This window comes from Balaenoptera borealis, assembly GCF_965194805.1.
Source record: "Balaenoptera borealis genome assembly, chromosome: 12".
Lineage (NCBI taxonomy): Eukaryota > Metazoa > Chordata > Mammalia > Artiodactyla > Balaenopteridae > Balaenoptera > Balaenoptera borealis.
The window spans coordinates 85,872,746-85,899,071 of NC_138869.1; the positions used below are offsets into that span (position 1 = coordinate 85,872,746).

At 45.6% G+C, this 26,326-nt stretch overlaps 2 protein-coding genes across 5 annotated transcripts; one reads left to right on the forward strand and one right to left on the reverse strand.

Annotated features, from left to right (window-relative positions):
* The first annotated feature begins 993 nt into the window (after window positions 1-993).
* DDX39B (DExD-box helicase 39B) lies at window positions 994-11,860 on the forward strand. 4 transcript variants are annotated; one of them, XM_082346939.1, is made up of 11 exons: window positions 994-1,080; window positions 2,334-2,676; window positions 3,442-3,569; window positions 3,849-3,941; window positions 6,271-6,454; window positions 7,540-7,658; window positions 9,738-9,869; window positions 10,646-10,755; window positions 10,856-11,000; window positions 11,141-11,288; window positions 11,638-11,860. In XM_082346939.1, exons 2-11 carry the CDS (start codon window positions 2,466-2,468, stop codon window positions 11,652-11,654), a joined length of 1,287 nt encoding a protein of 428 aa, XP_082203065.1. In that variant the 5' UTR covers window positions 994-1,080; window positions 2,334-2,465; the 3' UTR covers window positions 11,655-11,860. The 4 variants fall into 4 exon arrangements, with proteins under 4 accessions (XP_082203065.1, XP_082203064.1, XP_082203063.1 ...); XM_082346938.1 differs by lacking the exon at window positions 994-1,080 and adding an exon at window positions 1,119-1,250; XM_082346937.1 differs by lacking the exon at window positions 994-1,080 and adding an exon at window positions 1,679-1,851.
* A 228-nt stretch (window positions 11,861-12,088) lies between these two features.
* Window positions 12,089-18,667, reverse strand: MCCD1 (mitochondrial coiled-coil domain 1). The gene is made up of 2 exons (XM_082347048.1): window positions 12,895-18,667; window positions 12,089-12,373 (listed from the first exon to the last, which is right to left on the reverse strand). The coding sequence occupies exons 1-2, from the start codon at window positions 13,216-13,218 to the stop codon at window positions 12,185-12,187; spliced, it is 513 nt and encodes a 170-aa protein (XP_082203174.1). The 5' UTR covers window positions 13,219-18,667; the 3' UTR covers window positions 12,089-12,184.
* Between the last annotated feature and the right edge of the window lie 7,659 nt (window positions 18,668-26,326).

A 26,326-nucleotide genomic window follows, 5' to 3' on the forward strand; every position in this document is an offset into this window, starting at 1 on the left:
CAGACTCTTTAAGCAGGGAGTCAGGATACAGTAGAGAATAAAGAGGTGTTTACATCCTGGCTCTGTCACCTTATTAGCTGTATTACTTTGGAAATGTTGCTTTATTTCTCTGAATCTGTTTGCTTGATATAGCATGGGAATAAGGGTGCACCTTGGTGTTAAATGGTTAAGTGTGATAACAGGTAAAGGGCCAAACGTCTGTTGTCAGTTTTGTTAAGTCACATCTGACTTATGTAGCATACAAAAGCGGGGCGGGAGATATCAAATGTTTCATTCAGGAAAAAAATCCAGGCTGAACCAAGGGGCTATTGGGGGCAGGGCTAAGCACATTCTGGTAGAATTAACAACATTTGTAAAAAGTTATTTAACCCTCAAGCCCTACCGTTTATCGTTAACATTTGGGGCAGAATCTAGACCCTGTCCCCCACTCAGTGGATTCAGAACCCCTTCCTGATTCCAGCCCAGGCCCACGAACCTCAGGGCCCTTAAGGCATCAGCTACATCGGCCAACATTACTTTAGGCAAATGCCGTCCACCGGCTCCATGGCTGAGGAAAGGGTAGGGGTAGGACTCGTGAGCACGACTCACTTCCCACACCTGGGGCCGGTTGTTCCCTAGCTCCAGCGCCAACGCCCCCAGGTCACCTTGACTACCGGGCCAAGGACCCCGTGGGAACTCGAAATCCCGCCACCTTGGGTCTTCCTGCGCCCATGGAGGGGTGCCCAGAGAGAAGGCCTGCGTGGCAAGAACGTAAATGAAGAGAGAGGCGTGGAAAAGAGCAGGACAAGAGAAAAAAGATAACAATGGGGAGGATGCTAGTTTCCTTTATGCCTTTTGTTACTGGCAGTAGCGGAGAAGTTAGAAGTGGCTTAAAAATTTTTTTTTCCACACAGGCATTTTCTAAAGGCAACCCAGGAGCGCGCGGAACTATAGAACCGTGGAAGGTCCTTCTTCCGGTCCCTTACGTCTGCGCGGTCGTAAGGCGGGAGCCCGGGGTAGAGGGAAGCCGGGAACCGGAAGTGAAGGCAGGTTCCCTCCTTCGTCGCTGTTGCCGCCGCCATACGCCTTCGCCTTGCTCAGGTAAGCTTTGGCCTTCGGCACCATCCGCCTCCATCTGCGTTTCTCTGCGGCTATCCTGTCGCACGGCCTCCTGATAACCCTTGTACAGGCTATGGTCTGGTCGCTGGAGTCTGATTGGGTCGTTACTTCCATCACTTGCATCCCTCGAGATCAAGAAACTTCGGGGGGAGGTAGGGAATCCAGGGGGGCCCAATCCAAGATGGTGGCCCCGGCGCCATTGTGCTTCCTTTGCTCCTCGCTCTTTCGGTGGGCCTCTCGGTTACCTGAGAACCCAGCGACAGTGAGAGGCGGCGCTAGGCGTCTTCTGGTCCTGGGCATTTGCAGAGGGCGGGGCTCTTCCCACTTTCCCGCTTATCTCTCGGTCCGCGGTGGGAATGGAAGGAGTACCGATTTGTGGGCCTAGTTGGATTTTTCTCATCTCGGACTGCCCACCATTATCTGGAGTGTTTTCCAAATGTTTACTAGTGGTGTCGTTGTGTGTTTTCGGAAATGAGTTACACCGAGGAGTAACATAATGGTGATGGGAGGTCACTTGGTAAAGCTTCTGTTAGCCGGAACGAGGATACGTCTTTCTTAACTACTGTGTTTTTTTTAATTCATCGTATGATGGAGGAGTGGGTTTTTTCCCGGCCGAGCCATTTCTCTAAGCCTCTCTCTCCGCCATTAATTACACAAGGATTTCTTAAACGCCAGAAGGAGGTTATTGAGGAGTGGGAGGCTGGAATGCTGCGAGAGGTGGATGGCAGCCACATGATGTTTTCATTTTGAAAAGTGAGCGCTTTGCGTAATGACGACCGTAATCTATCACCCTTGACTGATGGCTGCTGTCGACACCTTGAGATCTTAGGGAAAGCACAAGGTCTTCCGTTGAGGACTTTTCGTTTTGTCACTTTCATCTCCATTCTCCATTTTAAGTCATTAATAGTATTTTGTTTTTCAAACATGTATTTTTTTTTCTTGTTACTGTCATAGACCAGGAATTTGTAAGTCGGTTTTGCCCTTCCAACTTTCCGGTTTCTGCTTCTCTGATCCTGTCTTTTTGGGAACTTATGTCCTAACCACTTCCCCTGGGCCCACTTTTCCCATTCCCTGTATTATGTTTGCCTTTCGCTTTTATGTCTTGTCCTTCTTTATTATTTTTTTTCCAGGAAAATGTTTCCTAGTTTAGGGAAAGTGGAAAGAATGTGGGGATGGAAAAGATGGTGAAGGCTCTGCTCATGACTGATGAGTTTTCTGTTTTTTTTTTTCCCCAGCTCTTCTGTCAGAAACTAGTGTGTTTCTTTTCCTTTACTGTTCCTCAAGCCCCCGCTTTCCTTCTCTGTCTTCCCTTATTCTGCGTGAACTCATCCAGAGACCCCTCCCCTTCTCCCCCTGCCGGCCCAGTTATGGCAGAGAACGATGTGGACAATGAGCTCTTGGATTATGAAGATGATGAGGTGGAGACAGCAGCTGGGGGAGATGGAGCTGAGGCCCCTGCCAAGAAGGATGTCAAGGGCTCCTACGTTTCCATTCACAGCTCTGGCTTTCGTGACTTTCTGCTCAAGCCAGAGTTGCTCCGGGCCATTGTTGACTGTGGCTTTGAGCATCCATCAGAAGGTAAATTTTCTGTTGGGCATGGAGTATTCATTAGGGTCTTTAAGGATACAGGAAACAGTATGGTCATGGTCCCTCAGGTGATACAGATTTATATTCAGGATAGATCAGGAAATAAGTACCAAAAACTATTTTAGCAATAGAAGAGGTTTATATAAGTTGGTCTTTCATTCATGATAGCATGTAAGTGCTGGTGATCTAAAAGCAACTTGGAGTGGCTTTTTTTCTTGCCTGTTTTTAATTTTGTCTCTCTGACTTTTAATTTAAAATTTCCAGAGAGGAACTGGTTGGACCCTTGGGCCAGGCCAACTCTGATCTCTGGAAACCTTTATGGCTGGTCTAAGGATGGCTGGCTTTTGGGTCAGGTACCAAGTTCTTCATTTTGTTCAAGGTTGTTGCAGGCTTATGTGCCCCAAAGCATGACAATCTAAGTATGAGAAATGGCCTGTAGCAGGCACTCAAAATTCATGGATTGCTACAGATTAAAGAACATTCAGACAGAATCAGGAGCACCTAAGGCGTCCAATTGGTAGATGCAAGAGGGTTGTTAGCAAGACTTTGGGCCCTGGAGCTGGAAGAGGCTATGTTAGAAGGAACTGGGAAGGTCTGATTTGGGAATCACTTGACTGAGAGGGCAGAGAGGTAGAAAGGGTCTGGAAATTGACAAGAACAACTTAAGAATTGAGTGGTGAGAAATGGGTTTGGCCTGGTGAAAAAGGTGGTGGAGTTCTCTGGAGACTAATTTATCTTTTTTTTCCTTACTTCTAGTCCAGCATGAATGCATCCCTCAGGCCATCCTGGGAATGGATGTCCTATGCCAGGCCAAGTCAGGCATGGGAAAGACGGCGGTGTTTGTGCTGGCTACACTGCAACAACTGGAGCCAGTTACTGGGCAGGTACACTTGGGGAGAGTGCTGGGGAAGGCATTTTGGCTAGTAATATTCAGGAAGGGTATTTTTGTCTCTGCTACATGATGCATTCAGAGCCGGGAGTGCTTGTTGTTAAGATGACCTTTATCATCCTTGACCAATAACCATGAGAGTATTCTGTAGTAATCACGGGGTTAATGATTTAGATCCAGAATTGTAGTCACCTGTGATCTGCTGGGTGTGCTTTTGTGACATACCTGGTGAAGGGGTATACTGTATGTGTGTCTCCATCTACTTCCCTCCCAGGTGTCTGTACTGGTGATGTGTCACACTCGGGAGTTGGCTTTTCAGATCAGCAAGGAATATGAACGCTTCTCTAAATACATGCCCAACGTCAAGGTAAGCCAGGGTAAAGAGACCTGGGGGAGTGAGGGTGTGGGGAGTTGGAGGCATTGGAGTCTTGTTAGATCAGCAGTTTTCACATCCCACAGGTGTTAAATAGCTATACAGAAATCTCAGTTACGTGTAGTACGTAGTAAGTTTCTGCAACTTAGGTGTATAAGATATTTATATTTTAGGGTTCATTTGGGTATGCATTGTACTTTCAGAGATGTCTGCTGTATTTTGATTTTGGAGAAGCTTTATAGTTTGCCTTGGTTTTAAACACGTTCTATAAATATGTTTGTGCATTGTGTAACCTTGAGATTCAGGGTGTGGTTCCCAGACCCGTGGTTTCAGTGTCATTTGGGAGCCTGTTGGAAATATAGATTGCATGAGTTCCACCCCAGTCCTACCGAGTATGAATATGTGTTCTGACAAGATCCTTGGGTAATTGGAGTTTGAGAAGCATAAACATATGCTTGATGTATATAACTTTGTACCCTCCTTGGGTGGAAAAAAAACAGTATTTTTGTTCAGATTGTTGTAATTTTCCTCATAATTGATTATTAATTTACGTGTAGAACTAGGAATGTGTGAGTAATAGCCCTAAACTAAAAGTAATTTGTTTAAAACCAAAGTAGTAAAAGTAGTATCTGTGCCTGGTAAAAGTGCATAGGTAATCCAGAGGGCCTTATAATGAAAAGATTCTGTTCTCCCGTGTAATCGTACTTCACAGAATACCACTAGTTAACTTTTTTTTTAAGTTCTGATGTTCTGTGAAACCAAGTATTAGGAGCTATTTTCTGTTTGTCAACTTAAAGGTCTTTTTGACTTTTTCGTGAAAGATTATTTAGCTTGTTTACACTTATTCTCCTAGAATTTGAAAACTGTATTAATTTAAATTTTCTAAATATAGTCAAAGCTGGTGTGTGTGTTATGTATGTTTGTATTCTTATGTGGTCAGTTTCATTGGGGTTTACTTTCTGTCCTTTTAGCAAGCAGTCTTGTTGCTAGGTTGATTCTATAAGTTGAAAACCAGGAAACAGTTTCCATAGTTAATGACTGTGGAAACATTTGTCATTGAGCTCAGTAGAGGACTAGGATTGCACTTCTTCCTGTATAGGTCTGACTCATCACCTTGTGGACTCAAAAGAGGATGGTCTTGGTGTCAAGATCAAATATAAATTTTCATGACATAGTCTTACTTTTCTTTCTTTTGCTCAAAATTATGCTTCAGTGATTTGTTTAAGAGGTTGGGCTAGTTCTACAGAATGTCTTACCTCTGGGTTTGTCTGGTTACTCCCTTGTGTTGTTTTAACTTGTTCTTCCCTCCCACTGTTTCCTATAAACTGAGCTTCCTTGCTTTCTTCTTCTCTTTCTCTTTCTCTCTCTCTCCCTCCCTCTCTCCCTCCCTCTCTCCCTCCCTCTCTCCCTCCCTCTCTCCCTCTCTCCCTCTCTCCCTCTCTCCCTCCCTCTCTCTCCCTCTCTCTCCCTCTCTCTCCCTCTTTCTCCCTCTCTCTCCCTTCCTTCCTCCCTTCCTTCCTTCCTTTGCCGCGCCATGCGGCATGTGGGATCTGAATTCCCTGATCAGGGATCGAACCCGCGCCCCCTGCGTAGGAAGCGTGGCGTGTTGACCACTGGACCGCCAGGGAAGTCCCTAAACTGAAATTTATATTTGAAAGCTTAACTGGTACAAGTTAAACATTTTTGGCTAGAATTCTTTATAGATGATGCTATGTATCTCCTGTTTTGTTGCAAACCTGCTTGTCCCACAGTTAATGGTTTTAGATTTACCCTAGAATTAGGGTCCTGACAGTCTGATCTTTCCCCCCTTGAAACTAAAAAGGAGTTTTTGGTGCTATTTGAGAGAGTATAAAGGCCCAGATCCTCAACAACCATTCCCCTAATGGTTTTAACATGGAGTAGTATATTTAGCCTGAATCAGTAATTTCATAGGGTTTATGCAAAGGAGTTTAAAAATCTGGGGTCATTTAGGAAAACTTGATGTCCATGAGGTTTTTTTGGTACTTGACACTCTGGTGATTTCTTGCCGTCCTCGTTTTTACGGTGAAGCCTGGCCTTGGGGAAGGAAGATTGTTAGATTAAGTCAGAACTAAATGCTGGTCCTCACTGCCTCAATCAGCCATGTACTTTAGGGCAGGTCACTTTTGTTTCTTAGGTTTAATGTTTGGGGGATATAATAATTTTAGATTAGGTGATCTCTTATGTTCCCTTTAGCTCCGAAGTGTTCTAAGACTTGGTTTAGAGTAAACTGAAAGGATGGGAACCTTGGGGAGGTTGAATTCTTTCCTTCCTTGTGAGATACTCTTTTCTCCTGGGTTGGCAGGTCGCAGTGTTTTTTGGTGGTCTGTCTATCAAGAAAGATGAAGAGGTGCTGAAGAAGAACTGCCCGCATATCGTCGTGGGGACCCCTGGCCGCATCCTAGCCCTGGCTCGAAATAAGAGCCTCAATCTCAAACACATTAAACACTTTATCTTGGATGAATGCGATAAGATGCTTGAACAGCTCGGTGAGTAGCAGTGCTGGGACTGGGCTGGTGATCTGGGAGTTGCCTTTTGGAGCCAAATGATGTTTATTCGATACTGGAGCACTTTAGTGCCAGGACGACTCTTAATCTATCACCCATGACTGATGGCTCTGGCTTCCCTGGTCAGTCTTTGTTAGGCTTTTTAAGCATCCTTAGTGATCAAGGAGGAAGGTGTTATGTTCTTTCTTTTGGTGATGTTTATCTTTGAGAAAAGGGACTTTGCTGATCTTGGATATTAGTCACACCACTATTCTCCTTTGTAAAACCCTATAGTGGGTGTCATAGGGGAGAAACTTGAGCTGGATGAGGAGACAGTCTACTCTTTTGGCATCCTCAGCTCAGCATATATTGTCAGAATTCATAGCTGAATAGATCTCTAGACTTAAATTCTAGAATTAACGTGGAGGGTGTTTGTGGGAGTTTGTGTGGTGTGGTATTCTGGTGTGCTAAGTGGGGTTAAGGAAGATGTTTTGTAAGAACTCAAATTTGGTGAATGAGAGAGTAGGGATCGACATAGCCCCAGGGATAAGTCATTCCAAATGATCTTTGGCTATTCTAGATGGCGAGCTATAAGGTGGGCTCCAAGTAGAGATGTCATATTTGCCTGACTGGATAGGACAGTGTGATCCAGAGGAAGCATGGAATGGACTCTGACAGCTGGAATGTAATAGGTGCGCGATATTTGTAGACAGTTGGAGCTTGGGGAGAGAGGAATAGGGAGAAGGGCCTTGTAAAGCATTTTTCAAAGGACTTATCTTTGTGAGCCTCTGCAGTGGGCTTTATCCCCATTTTTTAGTTGTGGGCTTTGGGGTTTCATCTAATTTCTTGTGTGGTTAAAATACACAGCTGGACCCTGGTCCCAAATCCATTGTTCTTTCCACTGTGTTATTCCTATGGATATGATTATATGGTGGTTGGAGAAAACAGAGTAGAGAGAGGCCTGAGGCAAATCTTCCCCTGAACCGAGACTCTTGTTTACCAACAGTCTTTACCTCATTGGTAAGCCTGTTTCTGGTCTTTGTTTACGATATATGCTTCTCTTCTACTATAGTTTCTTTTTCTTGTAGACATGCGTCGGGATGTCCAGGAAATTTTTCGCATGACCCCCCATGAGAAGCAGGTCATGATGTTCAGTGCTACCTTGAGCAAAGAGATTCGCCCAGTCTGCCGCAAGTTCATGCAAGACGTAAATACCCTTCTACCTTCTCTCCCTCCACTCCCCGCCCGCTGCCTCCTCCCCCTCCGCGCCCTCTTCCTCCAGACTCCCTTGTCCTTCAAGCGCCAAGAAGGGGGCACATGCCCATTTGGGAGTGATGACTCCTTGAAGAGACACACAGAGGCAGAGACAGTTAGTGTTAGGGTCTGCGCGGGCGCCAGGGAAACTCCGGAAGACTTGGTCGGGTTAACGTGAGAGCGGGAAGTGTTCGACTTTTTTTTTTTTTAATCACAGCATTTTTGAACCTCTTCTCCCATTTGGGGGAGGGCAGGATTTTCTGCCCTACCACCCACCCATCGTCTCCTACATACTCCCTACAGCCACGCACCCTCAAGGTGGCATCAAGCATACAACCGGAGCCTTCTGCTCCCCAAACTCATAACGTGCCGGTGGCAGGAGAGCAAGAGAGGGACAGACAGATGGCAGGGCATTGTCCAAAAGAAGAGCAAACAGCACAGATGAATCCGCTCCCTCCCCACCTCCAGGGGTGGGGGCCTTTGGCACCTCAGTCCCCGAGTCCATACTCCTTCCCACCCGTACCTCCTCCTCGCACCCATCCGGAACCTTGGTTGATGTGAGCCGGCAGCAGAGAAGCACCGTGGCGCGGCGGGGGAATGCGGACGGCACCCGGCGGTGGATGGCGGCAGCGGAGGCCGCGGGGAACCTGACCAGGAAGCCGAGGACCAAACCAGCCTCTTTTTCCGTTCCCGGTTTTTTTTCCTGAACCCAAGGCGTGCCGTGTTCCCTATTTCCCTCCATTTGTGTTGGTGGGGCGGGGTGTTCTGAATGGGGTGGTAGATTTTTTTTCATTTTTTAAACACTTTTTTTTTTTTTAATACTTGGATATGGGAAAGGTAAAGTGAGGAGCTCCACTTGGATGTAACCAGGTGGGTGCTAGGGTCTGGGGCTAGGCGGGGCCGTTGTATAAGCAGTGGAGTGTGTTCTTTCCCTCCCTGCTCTGCTCCTTCCCATGGGACCAAAACTCTTCAGCTGTACTTGGGGCTCAGATTAGATCTGAAAGAAGCCATGGAACTTCTCTTTGGAAAGCCTGCCTTTGCTAGTCTGACTTCTGAGATTGGGCTTCTGGTTTTCTCCCATGACACACACATCCTTTCCCGAAATCTTGGACCCTGGAGTTTTATGTTAACTATGTCTTCAAGTTAGTGAAGAGTGCTAGGAAAGTTGGGCTTTGGAGTTGAGTTGACCCAAGGTCAATTTTCCCTTTTTTTTTTAAATGTTGCCTTCCTTCCCTTCAAGGGTTGTGTGTGTATATGTTTTGTTTTGTTTTTAAAGATGAGTGAATAACTGCTGCTCTGAATTTGCTTCTTAGCACCACTTAATGATACCTTCCACGTAACAGTATAGGTGGTTTGATTTTTAGTTGAGACCAGTCTTATCTAAAACTGTTTCCTTGTGGTCTGAGGGCAAGTTGTTGCTCATCTTGCGTAATTTTTGCTTCTCTTTTCATGGCATTTTGACTTATGTCCACTGAAGCATTCTGATCTTCCGCCTTTCTAATGGGGATATGGAAGACGTCCACCTTTCTAATAGGGATATGATTCTCGTAGTTGAGAGCATAAAATGGAGTAGTCCTTGTCCTCTCACCGATATTAAACCAGCTCTGATGGCGTTATTCTGACCTCGAGTCACTGTTTCCCATCATTTCCCAGGTGTTTGGATCATGTTCTTTCTTGGAGAATCACCTCCCATTGTTTTCTTTCCTCCACCACCACCATTTGAGGTAATGGCATCTTGCCATTGGGTGGTTGTACTGTGTCTTTTCCTCCCTGCAAAGTTTCTTTCCCGTGAAAATTTTCAGTTGGAAAATCTTAAAACTCAACTGATAGGAAGGAAATTAGATCTACTGTGGAAAAGACCACATTAAAATGTGGGTATTTTTGGGGGTGGGGTTGGGTTTCCAATCTCCTCTCTTCTCCCCATCCCGCCATGGGGTGTATTGGAGATCAACTTCCTCCACCCCCCCAGGTTTAACCCCCCCACTCTGCCCTCCTCCCGTTCCCCACCCCTTCCCTCCCCCCTCCCCCCCAGCCAATGGAGATCTTCGTGGATGATGAGACGAAGCTGACGCTGCATGGGTTGCAGCAGTACTACGTGAAACTGAAGGACAACGAGAAGAACCGGAAGCTCTTTGACCTTCTGGATGTCCTTGAATTCAACCAGGTCAGTTGTTCAAGGTCCAGTAGGGAGAATGAGCACGTCTCCAACTGTTGCAGAAACCTCTATAATATATCCTTTTATCGAGGAAACCATGTGTGTCGTGTGAAAGAGAACGGTGGAGAAAGTCTCTTAAATGAAAATTCTATTAAATGAGAGAAAAATGTCTTTTGGTGGCACTGAGCGTGAGCAAGGTGGGAACTGCTTTTCCATGGCTGGCGTAGATATTCAACAAAATAAAGCTCAAATTATAAAATCCTTGAAGAGTTTTAATAAGTTGGTGAAAGTGCAGAAATACATTAGGCCTGTTAGGTTCTTAAATTTTATTTGTTTCTTGTACTATTTACTAAGGGAGAAGTGTTCCATCACTTTACCTGTTGTGTGATTTGCTTGCACTAAAAACTACTTTCTAGAATTAGGGTAGGTTCTTATATTTGATGTTTTGGTGAGTCGGAGTATCGGTCGTGGTCTTTCCAGACTTTAGTTCAAATTTTTACCACTCATGAGGTGGCTTCATCCTTGTCTCCTAATATGTCTGGTAATTTTAGTTCCTGTTTTCCATACCTTCTCTGCAGCATGTCTGTCTGCTCAGGAAAAATCAGAGCCAAGAGGGAAAGGCTAAGTAATATTTAGAGCAGAAGAGGAAATATGTGATGGGGACTAAGAGGAGTTCTTTTAGAAGAGTGTAATTACTGAAAACTCTTGCACGTAATCTCTCTCACACACACCCACATGGACGCACATCCCCCCCCAATCTTATACGTACACACACACACACACAGGTGGTGATATTTGTGAAGTCTGTGCAGCGTTGCATTGCCCTGGCCCAGCTCCTGGTGGAGCAGAACTTCCCAGCTATTGCCATCCACCGTGGGATGCCTCAGGAGGAGAGGTGAGTCAGAGATGGGGAAGATGCTTTGTGTCCTTGTGAGGAAAAGAGACCCTTGAGAGTGAGGAATCTCAACATTTTTCTGCTTTCCTTTCTCACAAAGGCTTTCTCGGTATCAGCAGTTTAAAGATTTTCAACGACGAATTCTTGTGGCTACCAACCTGTTTGGCCGAGGCATGGACATTGAGCGGGTGAACATTGCCTTTAACTACGACATGCCTGAGGATTCTGACACCTACCTGCATCGGGTAAGCCCCACACCCGGAAGGTATCCCAGGGTCCTCTCCCACCCCCTTAGTTTCTTTATTCATACCGTACATCTTCATCCCTCCTCTTGGGTGTCTTCCTTCTTTGGGGTCTACCAGTTCTATCATCTGTCTTCTTCCAGGTGGCCAGAGCAGGCCGGTTTGGCACCAAGGGCTTGGCCATCACGTTTGTGTCAGATGAGAATGATGCCAAGATTCTCAATGATGTGCAGGATCGCTTTGAAGTCAATATTAGTGAGCTGCCTGATGAGATAGACATCTCCTCCTACAGTGAGTAATGATCTCATGAAACTGGCTCCCCCAGTCCTTTAGGTTCTCCTTGCTCCTTAGTGGGTTTTTTCTTAAAGCCCCTGGTGCATAGTGGGCACTTGACAAATTTGTCATCTGTTTTCTTCCCCGCACCCCCATCTTGATGCCCTGTTGGGATGTTTAGTTGACCTCTTTATGGGGTCTCTTCTCATCAAATTACTTCTCATCAAAGTATTTCTTTCTTTACCCCCAGATGTATCCTCTGACCCACACACTGCACAAACATCTGCATGTGTTTCGGAAGGGCCTTTTCTACCAACCTAGCTTTTTCGTTTCCATACATTATTCTAACTGCCATGTTTTTCTTCAGTTGAACAGACGCGGTAGAGGACTCCCCACCCATTCTGGAGTGTGACAGTCTGCTCCTCTTCAGGAGATGATGCCAGGCGTGGGGGTGAAGGAGACACTGCTGCCGCCTACCCTTGACGACCCCGTGCCCCACCCCATGGCTTCCCTCTTTTGCATCGCCACCACTCCTAAACCCCCATTTCCCTGATTTGTCAGAATTTTTTTTAACAAAACTAAGAAACACATGCGTCTGTGGTGTCTGTAAGCGCTCCGTCCCTTTATTGGATTTGGGCTGAGGCTATTTTAGGGCATAATCCAGAGTAAATTCCCGTGGGGACTGTGTACACTGCTGTGGGGCGGAGGTCAGTAGGAGGTGTCAGACTGGGGGATGTTACTGAAAAGACTGCAGTGGCTTCTCACTACTTTCAAATTTCTGGCCCTTTGTGGTGGTTTCTTCCGTTTCCTTAGTGGCCTGGGAGAGGCTGGGATGTTTCTGATCGAAGGGCTGGGGAGGGTAGTGTGTGCAGTATTTCCAGCGTAGGAGGGTGAAGTGGCAACTGGTGGAAAGCTTAGGCGTCTTCTCCCAGGCTCTCTCTGTGTCTCCTCATCTGTTCCTTCAGCTTCTGGATCTTGAGCACCAGGGCCTGGGCTTCCCAGGCCCCCTCTTGCCCTTCGAGCAGGGCTTGGTACAGCTCCAACTGCTGCTCCAGCAGCTCCTCAGCTTGGGCCAGCTCAGCTGTGGGGCGGGGCCAGGGGTCCTGGGAGAGGAGGGTGTTAGGGAGAGAGCATCAGCCAGGGCAGGGGGCTGAGGCTCACTGCCTCCTTCCTGTTTTTCAGCCCCATTAGTTTAAGGTCATCTGTACTGCAGTGCCAGCAGTACATCTGGACTGCTTCCTGTCTTAGGCATAGGCCTGGGGGGAGGGGGAAAGTTAGAGATCACAGCCCAGGGGCTGTAACTGGACTTCTGTGCGACGTATGGGAAGGGGAGGACTGGCTGTCCCAACCCCCCCCTGAGAAATAATTAACTGTTGGATGAGGGGAAATGCCTGTTCAAGGACTTCGTGGACTGCAGGGAGGGAGGGGTGTAGGTAAAGGGTGCTCTGAGGTCTGGAGTGGGGTGGGGGTGCTGGGGAACTGAGGAACTAGGCAGCATGCTCTAGGGGTGGCGGTAGTGTCTGCATCCAGCTGGCCTGTGGTACAGGGTGAGATGGAGGGGATTCCCTGCCCCCAGTACAAATTTGCCCTCACGCTCTCCACCCTCACTCTTGGCGCCACTTACCCTGGAAGGTGACGTCTGCCCAGTGCCTGTGGAGCTCGTCTTTTCTGTGCTTGCCTTGGGACCCTGGGAGCAGCACCTCCAGGAGCCCTGGAGTGCTGGGGGCCAGGATGGTAGGAGGAGGCGACGGCAGCAACTTCGGGAGAGCCAGGGCAAAGGGAGAACCATGGCTGGGGAGGCAAGGAGCTGTCTGAGCCACCCAACAGCCACCAGGAACTGGCTCGCTCCAGGCTGTGGCCTCGCTTCAGTGCCTGGCCCTGCCCCTGCCCTGCTCTGCTGCACCCACCCGCCTTCTAACCTGGCCCCAGACAGAGTCCAGGAACTCATGTTCCCTGGTGTGAGAATGTTCCTGCCAGGTTAGGCAGAACTTGCTTTAGAACTCTGGTCCCCAGCCTGCTGCATGTCTTGTGTCTGTTTTTCTTAGCACTGTGTGTTTTCTCATTCCTCTACAATCTGCAAGGTAGAAATTGCATTACTGGTTGGCAGATGAGGAAATGCTCAGAGAATTTCGTTCAGCACTTGCTCAATTCAGTAAGTATGGGCTGGGGCCAGCTCTGGGCCGGATGTGCTCAAGGCTCCACAGCTGGTTGGTGGAAAAGCCAGGAATATTCACCCCCAGGTCTACCTGACTTGAAAGCTCATACCCGTTGACCTGGCTCAAGTATTGCTTCTCCCTCTGTTTCCCTTTCCTCTTCTTACTGGCCCAGAGAGAGCTTTTTCCTTGTCCCCGTTGTACGTTGCACATCGTCAGGGTTTACCTTCTCTGGTAAGTCTGGGCACTGTACACGGGTACCGGTTTCAAGCTTTGTTGAACTGGTGAGCCCTCCCATCAGATCTGCACTAGAACAAAAGCCTTGTGCACCCACTGTGTGAGCCTTAGGTATACATATCGGACTTCCTGCAGTGTGTCCTGCGATGTCCTGTTGTGGATGGAGGGCACAGCCACACCTCTGTGGCTCAGAAGGGGGTGGATGGTTCCAGCTTCGACCTAGGAAAAGATAGGTCCTCGGACCTATCTTTTCCTAGGTCGAAGAAACTAACACATGCCTCAGAAAGCAAGGTTGCTGGAGAGTGGACAGCTGCTAACCAGCTTGCTATCTGGGACATCACACTGAATTTGCAGGGAAGATGGCCTCTGCCATGGTGTGGGGGTCCAGGAACCAGAGAGGAAGGCCTTCCTGCAGGTCAGTGGTTCTTGAACTTGAGAGACTGAAGCACCTTTGGATGAGGTCAGAGACCTCACGTTCCCCATTAGCTGGCAGGTTCCCATTTTTCAGTGGAAAAAGAGAATCCCTGTAAAATTCTGGAAGAGAGAAGCTTTCCTTCTTGTCTCTCAGTGATAGGGTTATACATGGTTCATTTTTGAACTGCAATGTATGCACAGGCTAAAGTCTTACGTATTGGGACATAAGAGGCCCAAACTACTGTTGTTACAGTTAAGGGAAACTAGTATACGATTAAACAGCCCACAACATTCAACATTGAAGTGAAACTAACCACATTTATAAATTAAAAGCAAGATTAGCAGCTGTTAAGAAAATAAATGAAACTTGTGTAAGGCAATCTAAATGATGCACAAATAACGAAGTATCCTTCCTGAAAATTAGACATTTCAACCATCTGAGTTTTTATTTATTTATTTGGCTGCACTGTGTCTTAACTGAGGCATGTGGCATCTTAGTTGTGGCATGCAGGATCTAGTTCCCTGACCAGGGATTGAACCTGGGACCCCTGCATTGGGAGCATGGAGTCTTAACCACTGGACCACCAGGGAGGTCCCAACCATCTGAGTTTCTATTTCAGGTTATGAACTCCAAAATGGACTAACATCCAATAACTTGTAGTGTGCAGTCCTAAGCTGTGAATTGTAATAGAGTCTGTGGATTTGGCTTTGTTCGTCTGTGAGAACTAAAGAAAAGACTGGTATTTGGATCAGTTCAAATGTATTGGATGAGCTGTGGATCTCATAGTCATGGAAATGAAGGGATGAAGATAGATAAATGTAAACCTAGATTTGTTACTGTATATATTTATTTTTGTTATTCCTGTATCTAATAGTCTTTCTTTCTTTATATAATAAGTTTTATTTATGTTTAGTAGTCTTTTTTTTAATTATTTATTTTTATTTATTTATTTTTGGCTGCATTGAGTCTTCATTGCTGTGCATGGGCTTTTTTCTAGTTGCAGCGAACAGGGGCTACTCTTTGTTGCGGTGGTGCGTGGGCTTCTCATTGCAGTGGCTTCTCTTTTTGCGGAGCATGGGCTCTAGGTGCGTGGGCTTCAGTAGTTGTGGCACGTGGGCTCAGTAGTTGTGGCTCTTGGGCTCTAGAGCGCAGGCTCAGTAGTTGTAGTGCATGGGCTTAGTTGCTCTGTGGCATATGGGATCTTCCTGGACCAGGGCTTGAAACTGTGTCACCTGCATTGGCAGGCAGATTCTTAACCACTGTGCCACCAGGGAAACCTTGCATTTATTTTAAATGAAAAAATTTTTATTGAGGTATAGTTGATTTACAATATTATGTTAGTTTCAGGTGTACAACATAGTGATCCAAAATTTTTATAGATTATATTCAATTTAAAGTTGTTACAAAGTAACGGCTATTTTTCCTTTGCTGTATAATACATCCTCGTAGCTTATTTATTTTATACATAGTAGTTTGTACCTCTTATTCCCTTACCCCTATCTTGCCCCTCCCCGTTTCCCTCTCTGCATTGGTAGCCACTAGTTTGTTTCTATGCCTGCTGTTTCTGTTTTGCTATATTCATTCGTTTGTTTTATTTTTTAAATTCTACATATAAGTGATAACATACAGTATTTGTCTTTCTCTGGCTTATTTCACTAAACATAATACCCTCCAGGGTCATCCACGTTGTTGTAAATGGCAAATTTTCATTATTTTTAATGGCTGAATAGTATTCCATTCATCTGTTGATGAACACTTAGGTTGCTTCCATATCTTGGCAATTGTAAGTAGTGATGCTCTGAACGAACAGTGGGGTGCATGTATCTTTTTGAATTAGTGTTTTCATTTTCTTTTTTTTTAATTGGAGTATAGTTGCTTTACAATGTTGTGTTAGTTTCTGCTGTACAGCAAAGTGAATCAGCCACACGTATATATATATATCCCCTATTCCTTGGATTTCCTTCCCTTTTAGGTCACCACAGAGCATTGAGTGTTTTCATCTTCTTTTTAAAAAATAATTAATTAATTAATTTGGTTGCGCTGGGTCTTAGTTGCGGCAGGCAGGCTCTTTAGTTTCAGCTCACGGGCTCCTTAGTTGTGGCACACGGGCTCCCCAGTTGTGGCATGCGAACTCTTAGTTGTGGCATGCATGTGGGATCTAGTTCCCTGACCAGGGATCGAACCCGGACCCCCTGCATTGGGAGCTCGGAGTCTTATCCACTGTGCCACCAGGGAAGTCCCCATATGGTAGTTCTATTTTTAGCTTTTTGAGGAAACTCCATACGCTTTTCCACAGTGGCTGTACCAATTTACATTCCCATCAACAGCATACAAGTGTTCCCTTCTCTCCACATCCTCACTAACATTAGTTATTTGTTGACTTTTTGATAATAGTTATTTTGACAGGTATGAGGTGATAGCTTATGGTGGCTTTGATTTGCATTTCTCTGATGATTAGCAGTGTTGAACATCTTTTCATGTGCCGGTTGGCCATCTGTATGTCTTCTTTGGAAAAATGTCTATTCAGGTCTTCTGACCATTTTTTAATTGGATTGTTTGTTTTTTGATGTTGAGTTGTATGAGCTGTTTATGTTTTATATATTAACCCCTTATCAGTCACATCAATATTTTCTCCCATTCATTAGGTTGTCTTTTTATTTTGTTGATGGTTTCATTTCCTCTGCAAAAGCTTATGAGTTTTGGACTTCCCTGGTGGCGCAGTGGTTAAGAATCTGCCTGCCAATGCAGGGGACACGGGTTCGAGCCCTGGTCTGGGAAGATCCCACATGCTGCGGAGCAACTAAGCCCGTGTGCCACTACTACTGAGCCTGTGCTCTAGAGCCCGTGAACTACAACTACTGAGCCTGTGCGCCACAACTACTGAAGCCCGCACGCCTAGAGCCTGTGCTCCGCAACAAGAGAAGCCACCTCAACGGGAAGCCCGTGCACCACAACGAAGAGTAGCCCCCACTCGCTGCAACTGAGAAAGCCTGCACATAGCAATGAAGACCCAATGCAGCCAAAAATAAATAAATAAATAAATATTTTTTTAAAAAAAAGCTTATGAGTTTTGGGACTTCCCTGGTGGTCCAGTGGCTAAGACTCTGTGTTCCCAATGCAGGGAGCCTGAGTTCGATCCCTGGTCGGGGAATTAGATCCCACATGCTGCAACTAAGAGTTCGCATGCTGCAACTAAAGATCCCGCATGCTGCAACTAAAGATCCCGCATGCCACAATGAAGACTGAAGATCTGGCGTGCCGCAACTAAGACATGGCGCAGCTAAAAAGATAAATAAATATTAAAAAAAAAAAAAAAGCTTATGAGTTTTGGGAATTCCCTGGCAGTCCAGTGGTTAGGACTCGGTGCTTTCACTGCTGCCACTAGGCGTGACCAAAAAAAAAAAAAAAAGAGCTTATGAGAGTTTAATTAGGTCCCACATGGTTATTTTTGCTTTTGTTTTGTTTCCTTTGCCTTAGGAGACAGATCTGAAAAAATATTGCTACTATTTATGTCGGAGGGTGTTCTGCCTGTCTTCTCTTCTAGGAGTTTTATTGTTTCAGGTCTTACATTTAGGTCTTAAATCCATTTTGAGTTGTTTTTTATATATGGTATGAGGAAATTTTCTAATCTCATTCTTTTACACGTAGCTGTCAGTTTTCCCATCACCACTTGTTGAAGAGACTGTCTTTTTTCCATTGTATATTCTTGCCTCCTTAGTTGTAGATGAACTGACTAGATGTGTGAGTTTATTATGTGTCTGTTTTTGTGCCAGTACTATGCTGTTTTGATTACTGTAGTTTTGCAGAATAATCTGAAATGAGGGAGCATGATACCTCCAGCTTTGATCTTTTTTCTCAAGATTGCTTTGGCAGTTTCGGGTCTTTTGTGGTCCATATAAATTTTAGGATTATTTGTTCTAGTTCTGTGTGTCCCATAGATTTTGGATCATTATGTTTTTGTTTCAATAGTCTCTAGGTATTTTTAAATTTTTCCTTTGATTTCTTCGGTGATCCATTAGCATGTTGTTTAGCTTCCATGTGTTTGTGTTTCTTGCAGATTTTTTCTTGTAGTTGATTTCTAGTCTCCTTTGTTGCCTCATTTTGGCTAACTTGCTGTTTTTGTTTCTATGTATCTGATAGATTGGTTACATTTCCTGATCTTGGAAAAGTGGCCTTTTGTAGGAGACATTATGCATCCCAGCTGTGCACTCCTCTCTGGTCACCAGAGCTATATGCTCTAGGGGTGCCCCCTATGTGGACTGTGTGAGTCCTTCTGTTGTGGTGGGCTGACTACTGTGGACCATCTGGTAGGCGTGGCTGACCCCTGGTCTTGTTGATTGCCAGGCCTTGCCTTGTGCAGAAGCTGATGGCTGCTGTTTGGCAGGGCTGGGTCATGAGGTAGCTTGTGTGGGATCCCAGGGGCTCCTGGGGCTAAAGCTGGCTCACTGGTGGTCAGATCCAGGTTCGGGGGTGGGGGGGTGGTTGTGGATTCGGGTTCCTGGATCTAGTGTTGGTCTGCTGATGAGTGGGGCTGAATCCTGGGGTGGCTGGCTGAGGAGTCTAAGGTATCCCAAAGCTGGTGTTGGCCTGCTGGTGGGTGGGCCGGGGCATGGGGGATCTGAGGGCTTGTGCCCGCTCACTGGGAGGTGGAGCTGGGTCCTGGGGTCTCTGATTGCGGGACCCTAGGGGTCCCAAAGCTGGTGTCAACTTGCTGGTGGATGGGGCTGGATCTCAGGGCAGCAGGCTGATGGGTCCAAGGTGTCCCAGAGCAGGAGTTGACCTGCTGGTGGGCAGGGCTGGGGCTTAGGAAGTCCCGGGACTGGTGCCAGCCTGCTGGTGTGTTGGCTGGGTCCTGACAATGCAGGCTGCGGGGCTGTGTTGGTCCCTGGGCCAGTGTCCACCTGTTGGTGGGTGGGGTTGGCGTCCGGATGATCCCAGGGCTGGTGCCCACTCACCAGTGGGTGAAACTGGGCCCTGGGGCTAGTGCTGGCCCACTGGCTGGCAGAGCCAGGACCTGGGTTCTCTGGCTGCTGGGCCCAGGTATCCCAGAACTGGCGTTGTATTGCTGGTGGATGGCACTGAGGCCCAGCAGGACCTGGGGCTGGCATCGCCCTGCTGGTTGGTGGGCTGGGTCCTGCCCTGTCAGACTCGGGGCTGTGGTGGTCCTGGGGGTGGTATCCGTTCACTGGTGGGGGGAGTTGAGGTTTAGTGGGTTCTGGTGTTGGTGCCTGCTGATTGGTATGTGAGGCTGGTCCCGAGGCTGGTATCGACTTGCTGGTGGGTAGTGCCAGGGCCCAGAGTGTCCTGGGGCTGGTGCCTGCCCACTGATGGGTGGAGCTGGGTCCAGGGGTTTCGGGCTGCAGGGCCTTGGGAATCTTAGGTCTAGTGCCTGCACACTTGTGTGTGGGGCTGGCTCCTGGGCCCCCTGGTGGACAGGGCCACGTCTAAGGGTGGCTGGGAGCTCAAGGAGTTTAAGGCAGCCTGCCTGGGAGCCCACATCCCCTCATTCTCACCACCACCCCCCACCCAACACGTAATGATCCTTTTGAGGTCTGTGCAGCGTTGCATTGCCCTGGCCCGCCTCCTAGTGGAGCAAAACTTCCCAGCCATTGCCATCCACTGTGGGATGCCCCAGGAGGAGAGGTGAGTCAGAGAAGGGGAAGATGTTTTGTGTCCTTGCAAGGAAAAGAGGCCATTAAAAGAAGGGACTTTCAACATTTTTCTGCTTTCCTTTCTCACAAAGGCTTTCTCAGTATCAACAGTTTAAAGATTTTCAACTGTGAATTCTCGTGGCTACCAACCTGTTCAGCCGAGGCATGGACATTGAGCAGGTGAACATTGACTTTAGAATTCCGACACCTTCCCCTGAATGTTCAACTTGTCAGCATTAGAGACCAATACCGGGCCCTGATATAGCACTATCTCTTGAGTGACCAACTAGCTGCTAATTGACAAATTGACTTGCTTTCTGTCCCCTCCATCCTTGCAGGGCCAGAGGTTCATCTTCACTGGGACAGACACCTATTCCATGTACGGATCTTCTTTTCCAGTCCTCAGAACTTTAGCCAGCACCGCTACCTGGTGGCCATTGAAATTCCTGATGCACAGACTTGGAATTGCTCTTAGCAGAGTATCCGACCAGGGGCCAGCTTCACAGTGAAGGAGGTGCAGGCTGGGCCATGACCATGAGATCCACCTGTCATATCACAATCTGCACCACCCAGGGGCTGCCGGCCACACAGAATGCTGGACAGGCCTTCTGAAGATGCAACTAAAGCTCCAACTTTGAGGAAACATCTTGAAGGGATGGGGTTACATCTTTCTGGATGCAGTGTATTATTAAATCAGAGACCTTTATATAGTGCCATGTTCTCAATAGGAAAATTAAGGTGGGTCCAGGACCAAGGTTTGGAAACAGGTGTCACTCCATTTACCATTACTTCCAATCACCCACTGGGGGATTTTACGCTTCCTGCCTTCACATCTCCACAGGGTTGGAGGTCCTGGTTCTCAAAAGGGGCACTCTTATAAGGTATACCACAAGGATACCATGGAACTACACCTCTACACATTACTGTTGCCACCAGGGAAGTCTGGACTCCATGTGCCCAGAGACCAGCAGGTGAGAAGAGGAGTTCCCTCTTCTTGAGGCAGGAGTAATTTACCCTAATTTGCAGAAAGGGGTGGAGCTACTATCACACAATGAGGGCAGGAGGAATCCATTCAGAAGTGGTGGTAGACTGGGCGCTTCCTGGTTCTCTCACGTTCCCTGTAATTTGAACAGACAAATGCAGCAACCCAGCCTGAGAAAGGCTGCTCAAGCTGTAATGACAGAATACCATCGGCTGGGAGACTTAAAAACAGAAATTAATTTGCTCACAGTTCTGGAGGCTGGAAGTCCAAGATCAAGATGCCAGCAGGGTTAGTGTCTGGTGGGGCCTCTCTTCCTGGCTTGCAGACAGTGACCTTCTCACAGCCTTTCCTCTGTGAGCACAGGGGAATTGAAAAAGAGAGACGGAATTCCCTGGTGGTCCAGTGGTTAGGACTCCATACTTTCACTGCCGAGGGCCCGGGTTTGATCCCTGGTCAGGGAACTAAGATCCCACAAGCCACTCGGTATGGCCACACCACCACCCCAACCAAAAAAAAAAGGCTCTCTCTGGTGTCTCTTGCTCTTCTTATAAAGACACCAGTCCTATCATATTAGGGCTCCATCCTTATGATCTTGTTTAGCCTTAATTACCTCCTTAAAGGCTTTATCTTCAAATAGAATCTCATTGGTCTTTAGGTCTTCAACATAAGAATTTGGTTGGGAGGGATGTAATTAAGTCCAATAACAGAAGTGTTTGATTTCCAGAGGCCCAGACCCATCAGGTGTGAAAGTTTGGGTCACACTCCCAGGTAAGGCACAGGGCCCACGCTCCTGTGCTCTGAAATCTATGGCAGCGTTTGTGCAGAGGCCCTGCTTCCCGTGGGCTGTTCCCAGACAGTAACTGGTCACAGCAGGGACACTATGGGAGGCTCATTCCTGGGAGACATGGGACTCCTCTGATGACCAACTGTGACTTGAGGACTCCCTCTGGCGTTGCTTAACTTCGCTTAGATTGTTTTTGGTGGTCTTGGATAGTCCAGGAAACCTCTCCTTCTGTCCATCACTTTCGATCAGAGTTGCATCTTGGTCTGCTGACTCTCATCTTTTCTGGTTCCCTCTCCATATTCTCTGACAGATGTTTAATAAAATTCTGCTGAATTTAATCCTATTTTGGCATTTGTTTCTTGGAGGACTGGGACTAACAAAATAATTTCCATCTGTATACCAACAACCTGTTTACTTATTCCATCTTGTAAAATCCTTCTCTTTATCCAACTTCTCCTACCAGCATCTGTTCCATTTTGCTTGTTTCGTATTATCTCTTTGAGGTGATAGATGTTTGGTTTTTTAAAAATTGAAGTGTAGTTAAGTTACAATGTTGTGTTAGTTTCAAGTGTACAGCAAAGTGATTCAGTAAATACATATATATTGATATATATTCTTTTTCAGATTCTTTTCTATTATAGGTTATTACAAGATATTGAATATAATTCCTTGTGCTATTAGATCATTGTTTACCTATTTTATATATAGTAGTGTGTATATGTTAATCCCAAACTCCTAATTTATATCTCCCCCCACCCACTTTTGCCTTTGGTAACCGGAAGTTTGTTTTCTATGTCTGTGAGCCTATTTCTGTTTTGTAAATAAGCTCATTTGTATCATTTTTTTTAAGATTCCACATATAAGTGATATCATTTGATATTTGTCTTTCTCTGTCTGACTAACTATAGATGTTTGCTGTTTTAAGCTGCTAAGATTTAGAAGTAGTTTGATACACAGCAATAGATAACTAACAAAGCTCTCTTAAGTCTCTATTGTTCTATAGGTATTGCCTAAATCTGTTTGATCTCCTTTCACCTTGAAAATGTTATTTATACTCATTTCCAAATCCTCTCTTCCTCTTCTTTCTTTTTTTTTCCTTTTTTTCCCCTCTTCTTTCTTTTACTTTTATTTTCTTTTGTCTTTTCTCCTTCCCCCTTGCTTTCTTCCTTCTCTCCTCTCCTCCTTCCTTTATTCTTATTACTGGATGTTTCAAACATATAAAATAATACTATGTGGTTATACTGAAAGGAAGCATTATCTGTATATGCTAAAATTATAATGCCAAGGTATATGGAATAAAAGTAAAATAAAGGAAGAAAAGAAAACGCGTGGGTGATTCTGCAAACAAGGAAGTGACTTTCAACTCCTATTTCCTTTCCTTAAGCTGAGTTTGTTTGTTTCTTTTTAAAAAATATTTATTTATTTATTTGGCTGCATCGGGTCTTAGTTGCGGCATGCGGGCTCTTCGTTGCGGCACGCAGGCTTCTCACTAGTTGTGGCGCGTGGGCTCCAGAGCTTGCAGGCTCAGTAGTTGCAGCGTGTGGGCTCTCCAGTTGTGGCGCAGGCTCAGTAGTTGCAGCGCGCTTAGTTGCCCTGTGGCATGTGGGATCCTAGTTCCCAGCCAGGGGTTGAACCCGCGTCCCCTGCATTGGAAGGTGGATTCTTAACCACTGGACCACCAGGGAAGTCCCAAGCTGAGTTTGTTTCATTTTCAGAGCAAACACATCAGCTCCATGAACTCTTACACATTTCTGGTAAAAGCTTAAGTTGGTACTAGCACTTTTTTTTAAATTTATGTTTTTACTGAAGTATAGTTGATTTACAATGTTGTGTTGGGTACTAGCACTTTGGAAATCAAAATAGCATTATCTAGTATGGTTAAAGTGTATATACCATATACTCCAGTATTTGATTTTTAAAATCCTGAAAAAATATTTAATTTTAACTTTGGTTTTAGCACAGACATGAATGCTTTGATGCTCCTCCCTTCCAAAGGTGGAGCTTAATTTTCTCCTCCTGAGTGTGGGCTGCACTTAATGACTCACTTCTACCTGATAGAGTAATGCTGATGTAATGGTGTATGACACTGGGTCTAGGACATAAAACTCACTTCAGCTTCCATCTTTGTTGCTCTCTCGCTCAGATCACTTGCTCTGGGGGAAGCCAGCTGCCATGTCATAAGCAGCCCTATGGAAAGGTCCATGTGGCTGCAAATTGAGGCCCTCTTCCAAGAGCCGTACGAGTGAGCCGTGTTTCATGTGAATCCTGCAGCCCTAGTCAAGCCATCAGATGATGCAGCCCTGGTTGACAACTTGATTGTCTCCTTTAGAGAGGCCCAGAGCCAGAAACACTCTGGGAGATAATAAATGTTTGTTGTTTTGAGCAGCTAAGTTTTGAATAATTTATTTTGCAGCAGTAGGTAACTAATATAGTGTCTCAGGAGGAAAATAAATTATTGTACTTTAATTTTTGTTTGCTCTAAATTAATTAAAGATATTAAACATGTCATTTGGTTTTAAGATTTAAGAAGAATTTCCTTCTTAAACGGCTAATAGGATTTTTTTTTTTTTTTTTAATTTTGGTTGCGCTGGGTCTTTGTTGTGGCACACGGGCTCTTCCTTGCGGTGCTCAGGCTTTCTCTAGTTGCTGTGTGCGGGCTTCTCTTGTTTCGGCCTCTCTAGCACGGGCTTAGTTGCCCCGTGGCATGTGGGATCCTAGTTCCCCAACCAGGGATTGAACCTGCATCCTCTGCATTGGAAGGCAGATTCTCAACCACTGGACCACCAGGGAAGTCCCAATAGGATGTATTTCATTACTATTCAAACACTCTATTAACTTGAACTTCAGTTTCTAGCTGTGACCCAATTAAACACAAAAGGAAGAACCAAGCCATGATAGGCAGATTCTATGAAGGACTTCTAATAACCACCCCCCTGGTTATTCACCTTGCTCACAGTTATTCAACCAAACACTAATGTAGGCTCTGCTGTGGGGATGGGGTGGAAGCCAGCCAGGAAAGGCAGCAGGAAGAGAGCACCACAAAGGGTAGCAGGGATCCTCAGCTCCCCAAGGATCCCACATGGCCAGAATTTTTTTCTTTTGTCCCAGGCTGTGCGGCCTGCGGGGTCTTAGTTCCCTGACCAGGGATTGAACCCAAGCTACGGCAGTGAAGGTGCCCAGTCCTAACCACTGGACCACCAGGGAACTCCCCAGATTTTTAATAAATATATATCTACAGGCTTAGCAGGATATTCTTTGCAGATAGCATTTACTACATTCTGTGGGGCTGCATAAAACCAATTGCCTTGCAATGTTAATCAGGGTAAAGAAAATAATACCAAGTGCCCCGACAAAATATGTACATTCTTTAGGTGTTAATCATAAACATGTGCAATGCATGAATGTTGGTGAAGGGCATTTTGACTGCATTGAGTACTTGCACCTTTGGGGTGATTAAAATTTGCACACTCTTCTAGATGAAATACACAGTAACACATTGTGCTTCCATGTATTGAAGATACTATGTCCAGGATCTGTAGGGAAGGAAAACTTTTCCTTTCTTCCCTGCTAGATTCTTTGGCTGGTCTAATAATTAAATTGACATAAGACAGATTAGCAGGAGAAAATAAACTTAATTTCATATGTATGGGAGTTCATAGACATATGAGACCCAAGTGACCAAAACAGGCAGCTTTTATACCTTTTAGACAAATACACAATAAAAATTTGAAGAACTGACAAGACAAAGAAATTGGGCCTTGGGGCAGTAAATTAGTGAAGTAAGAAGTTTCCTTTAAACAGCGTTCTTGGCCCTAAATTCCCTACCTCTTGTGTTAAGGTTGCCTTCTACCCTCCTGGTACAGGGAGGGTACCTTTGACATGCGAGATTTACTTCCTGCTTTCAAGGAGACAAAGGGCGGTCAGAGTGTCCTTCTTGCATTGCTGTTTCCTAAGCAACTGTTAATGAAAATTCAATTAACTATCAAGTTAAGAAGAAAAAAGGGAATTTTATTTGAGCGAAACTGAGGATTATAACCTGGGAAGCAGATTTTCGGAAAGCTCTGAGAACTGTTCTGCCTGTTCGAAGTCAAAGGCACAGTCACATACATTTTCGAGACAAAGGATCATACATCAAAATGACATACTGATATTTTACACAAAGTTCACCAAGGGTACATAGTCCAGGTAAGTACGTACAAAGCGTAAAAGTGAGCAGCAAGTCACCATGACCCCCTACAGAGCTGGGAAAGAATGCTATTCTTTTAAGAAGTTACACTGCTAGCATCAGAAGAAAAAAAGAAAGTTGATCTTTATGGTTGAGCAGGCACTCCCATCTTTGAGGAAGTTTGGTTAATGTGTAATGCGAACACACACGGCACATTAGAGAGGGAGGGAGGAGGCCCAAGCAAGCACAGGGAGAGAATTTTATGTTTAATTTTTTCTTGTCTTGCCTTAAAATATAAATTTTATTTCATCATAACTTCAGTTCAAAATAATCAATATGCCAAAATGATATATTTTGGGGTGGTATTTTTCTGCTCCTCTTCAACTCACACAAACTCAGGGATATGGAATGAAGACAATTTTAAAACACAGCAACACAGGAGACACTGATACATGGTTTGGGAAAGTAAAATTTAGGAGCTTTGTGAGTATGATTGGCAGTGCTATTTAGACACATTTCTATATTGGTAAGGGCCAAAATCAGTTTTACAGATTAGATTCCTGATGTTTGTGGATCATCAAGATTGTGCTCCCCGCTATAGTTAACAAACACAAAGGAAACTGATCCATATGGGAATCTCTCTGGTGTTTTCAGGAACAACTTCTCCAG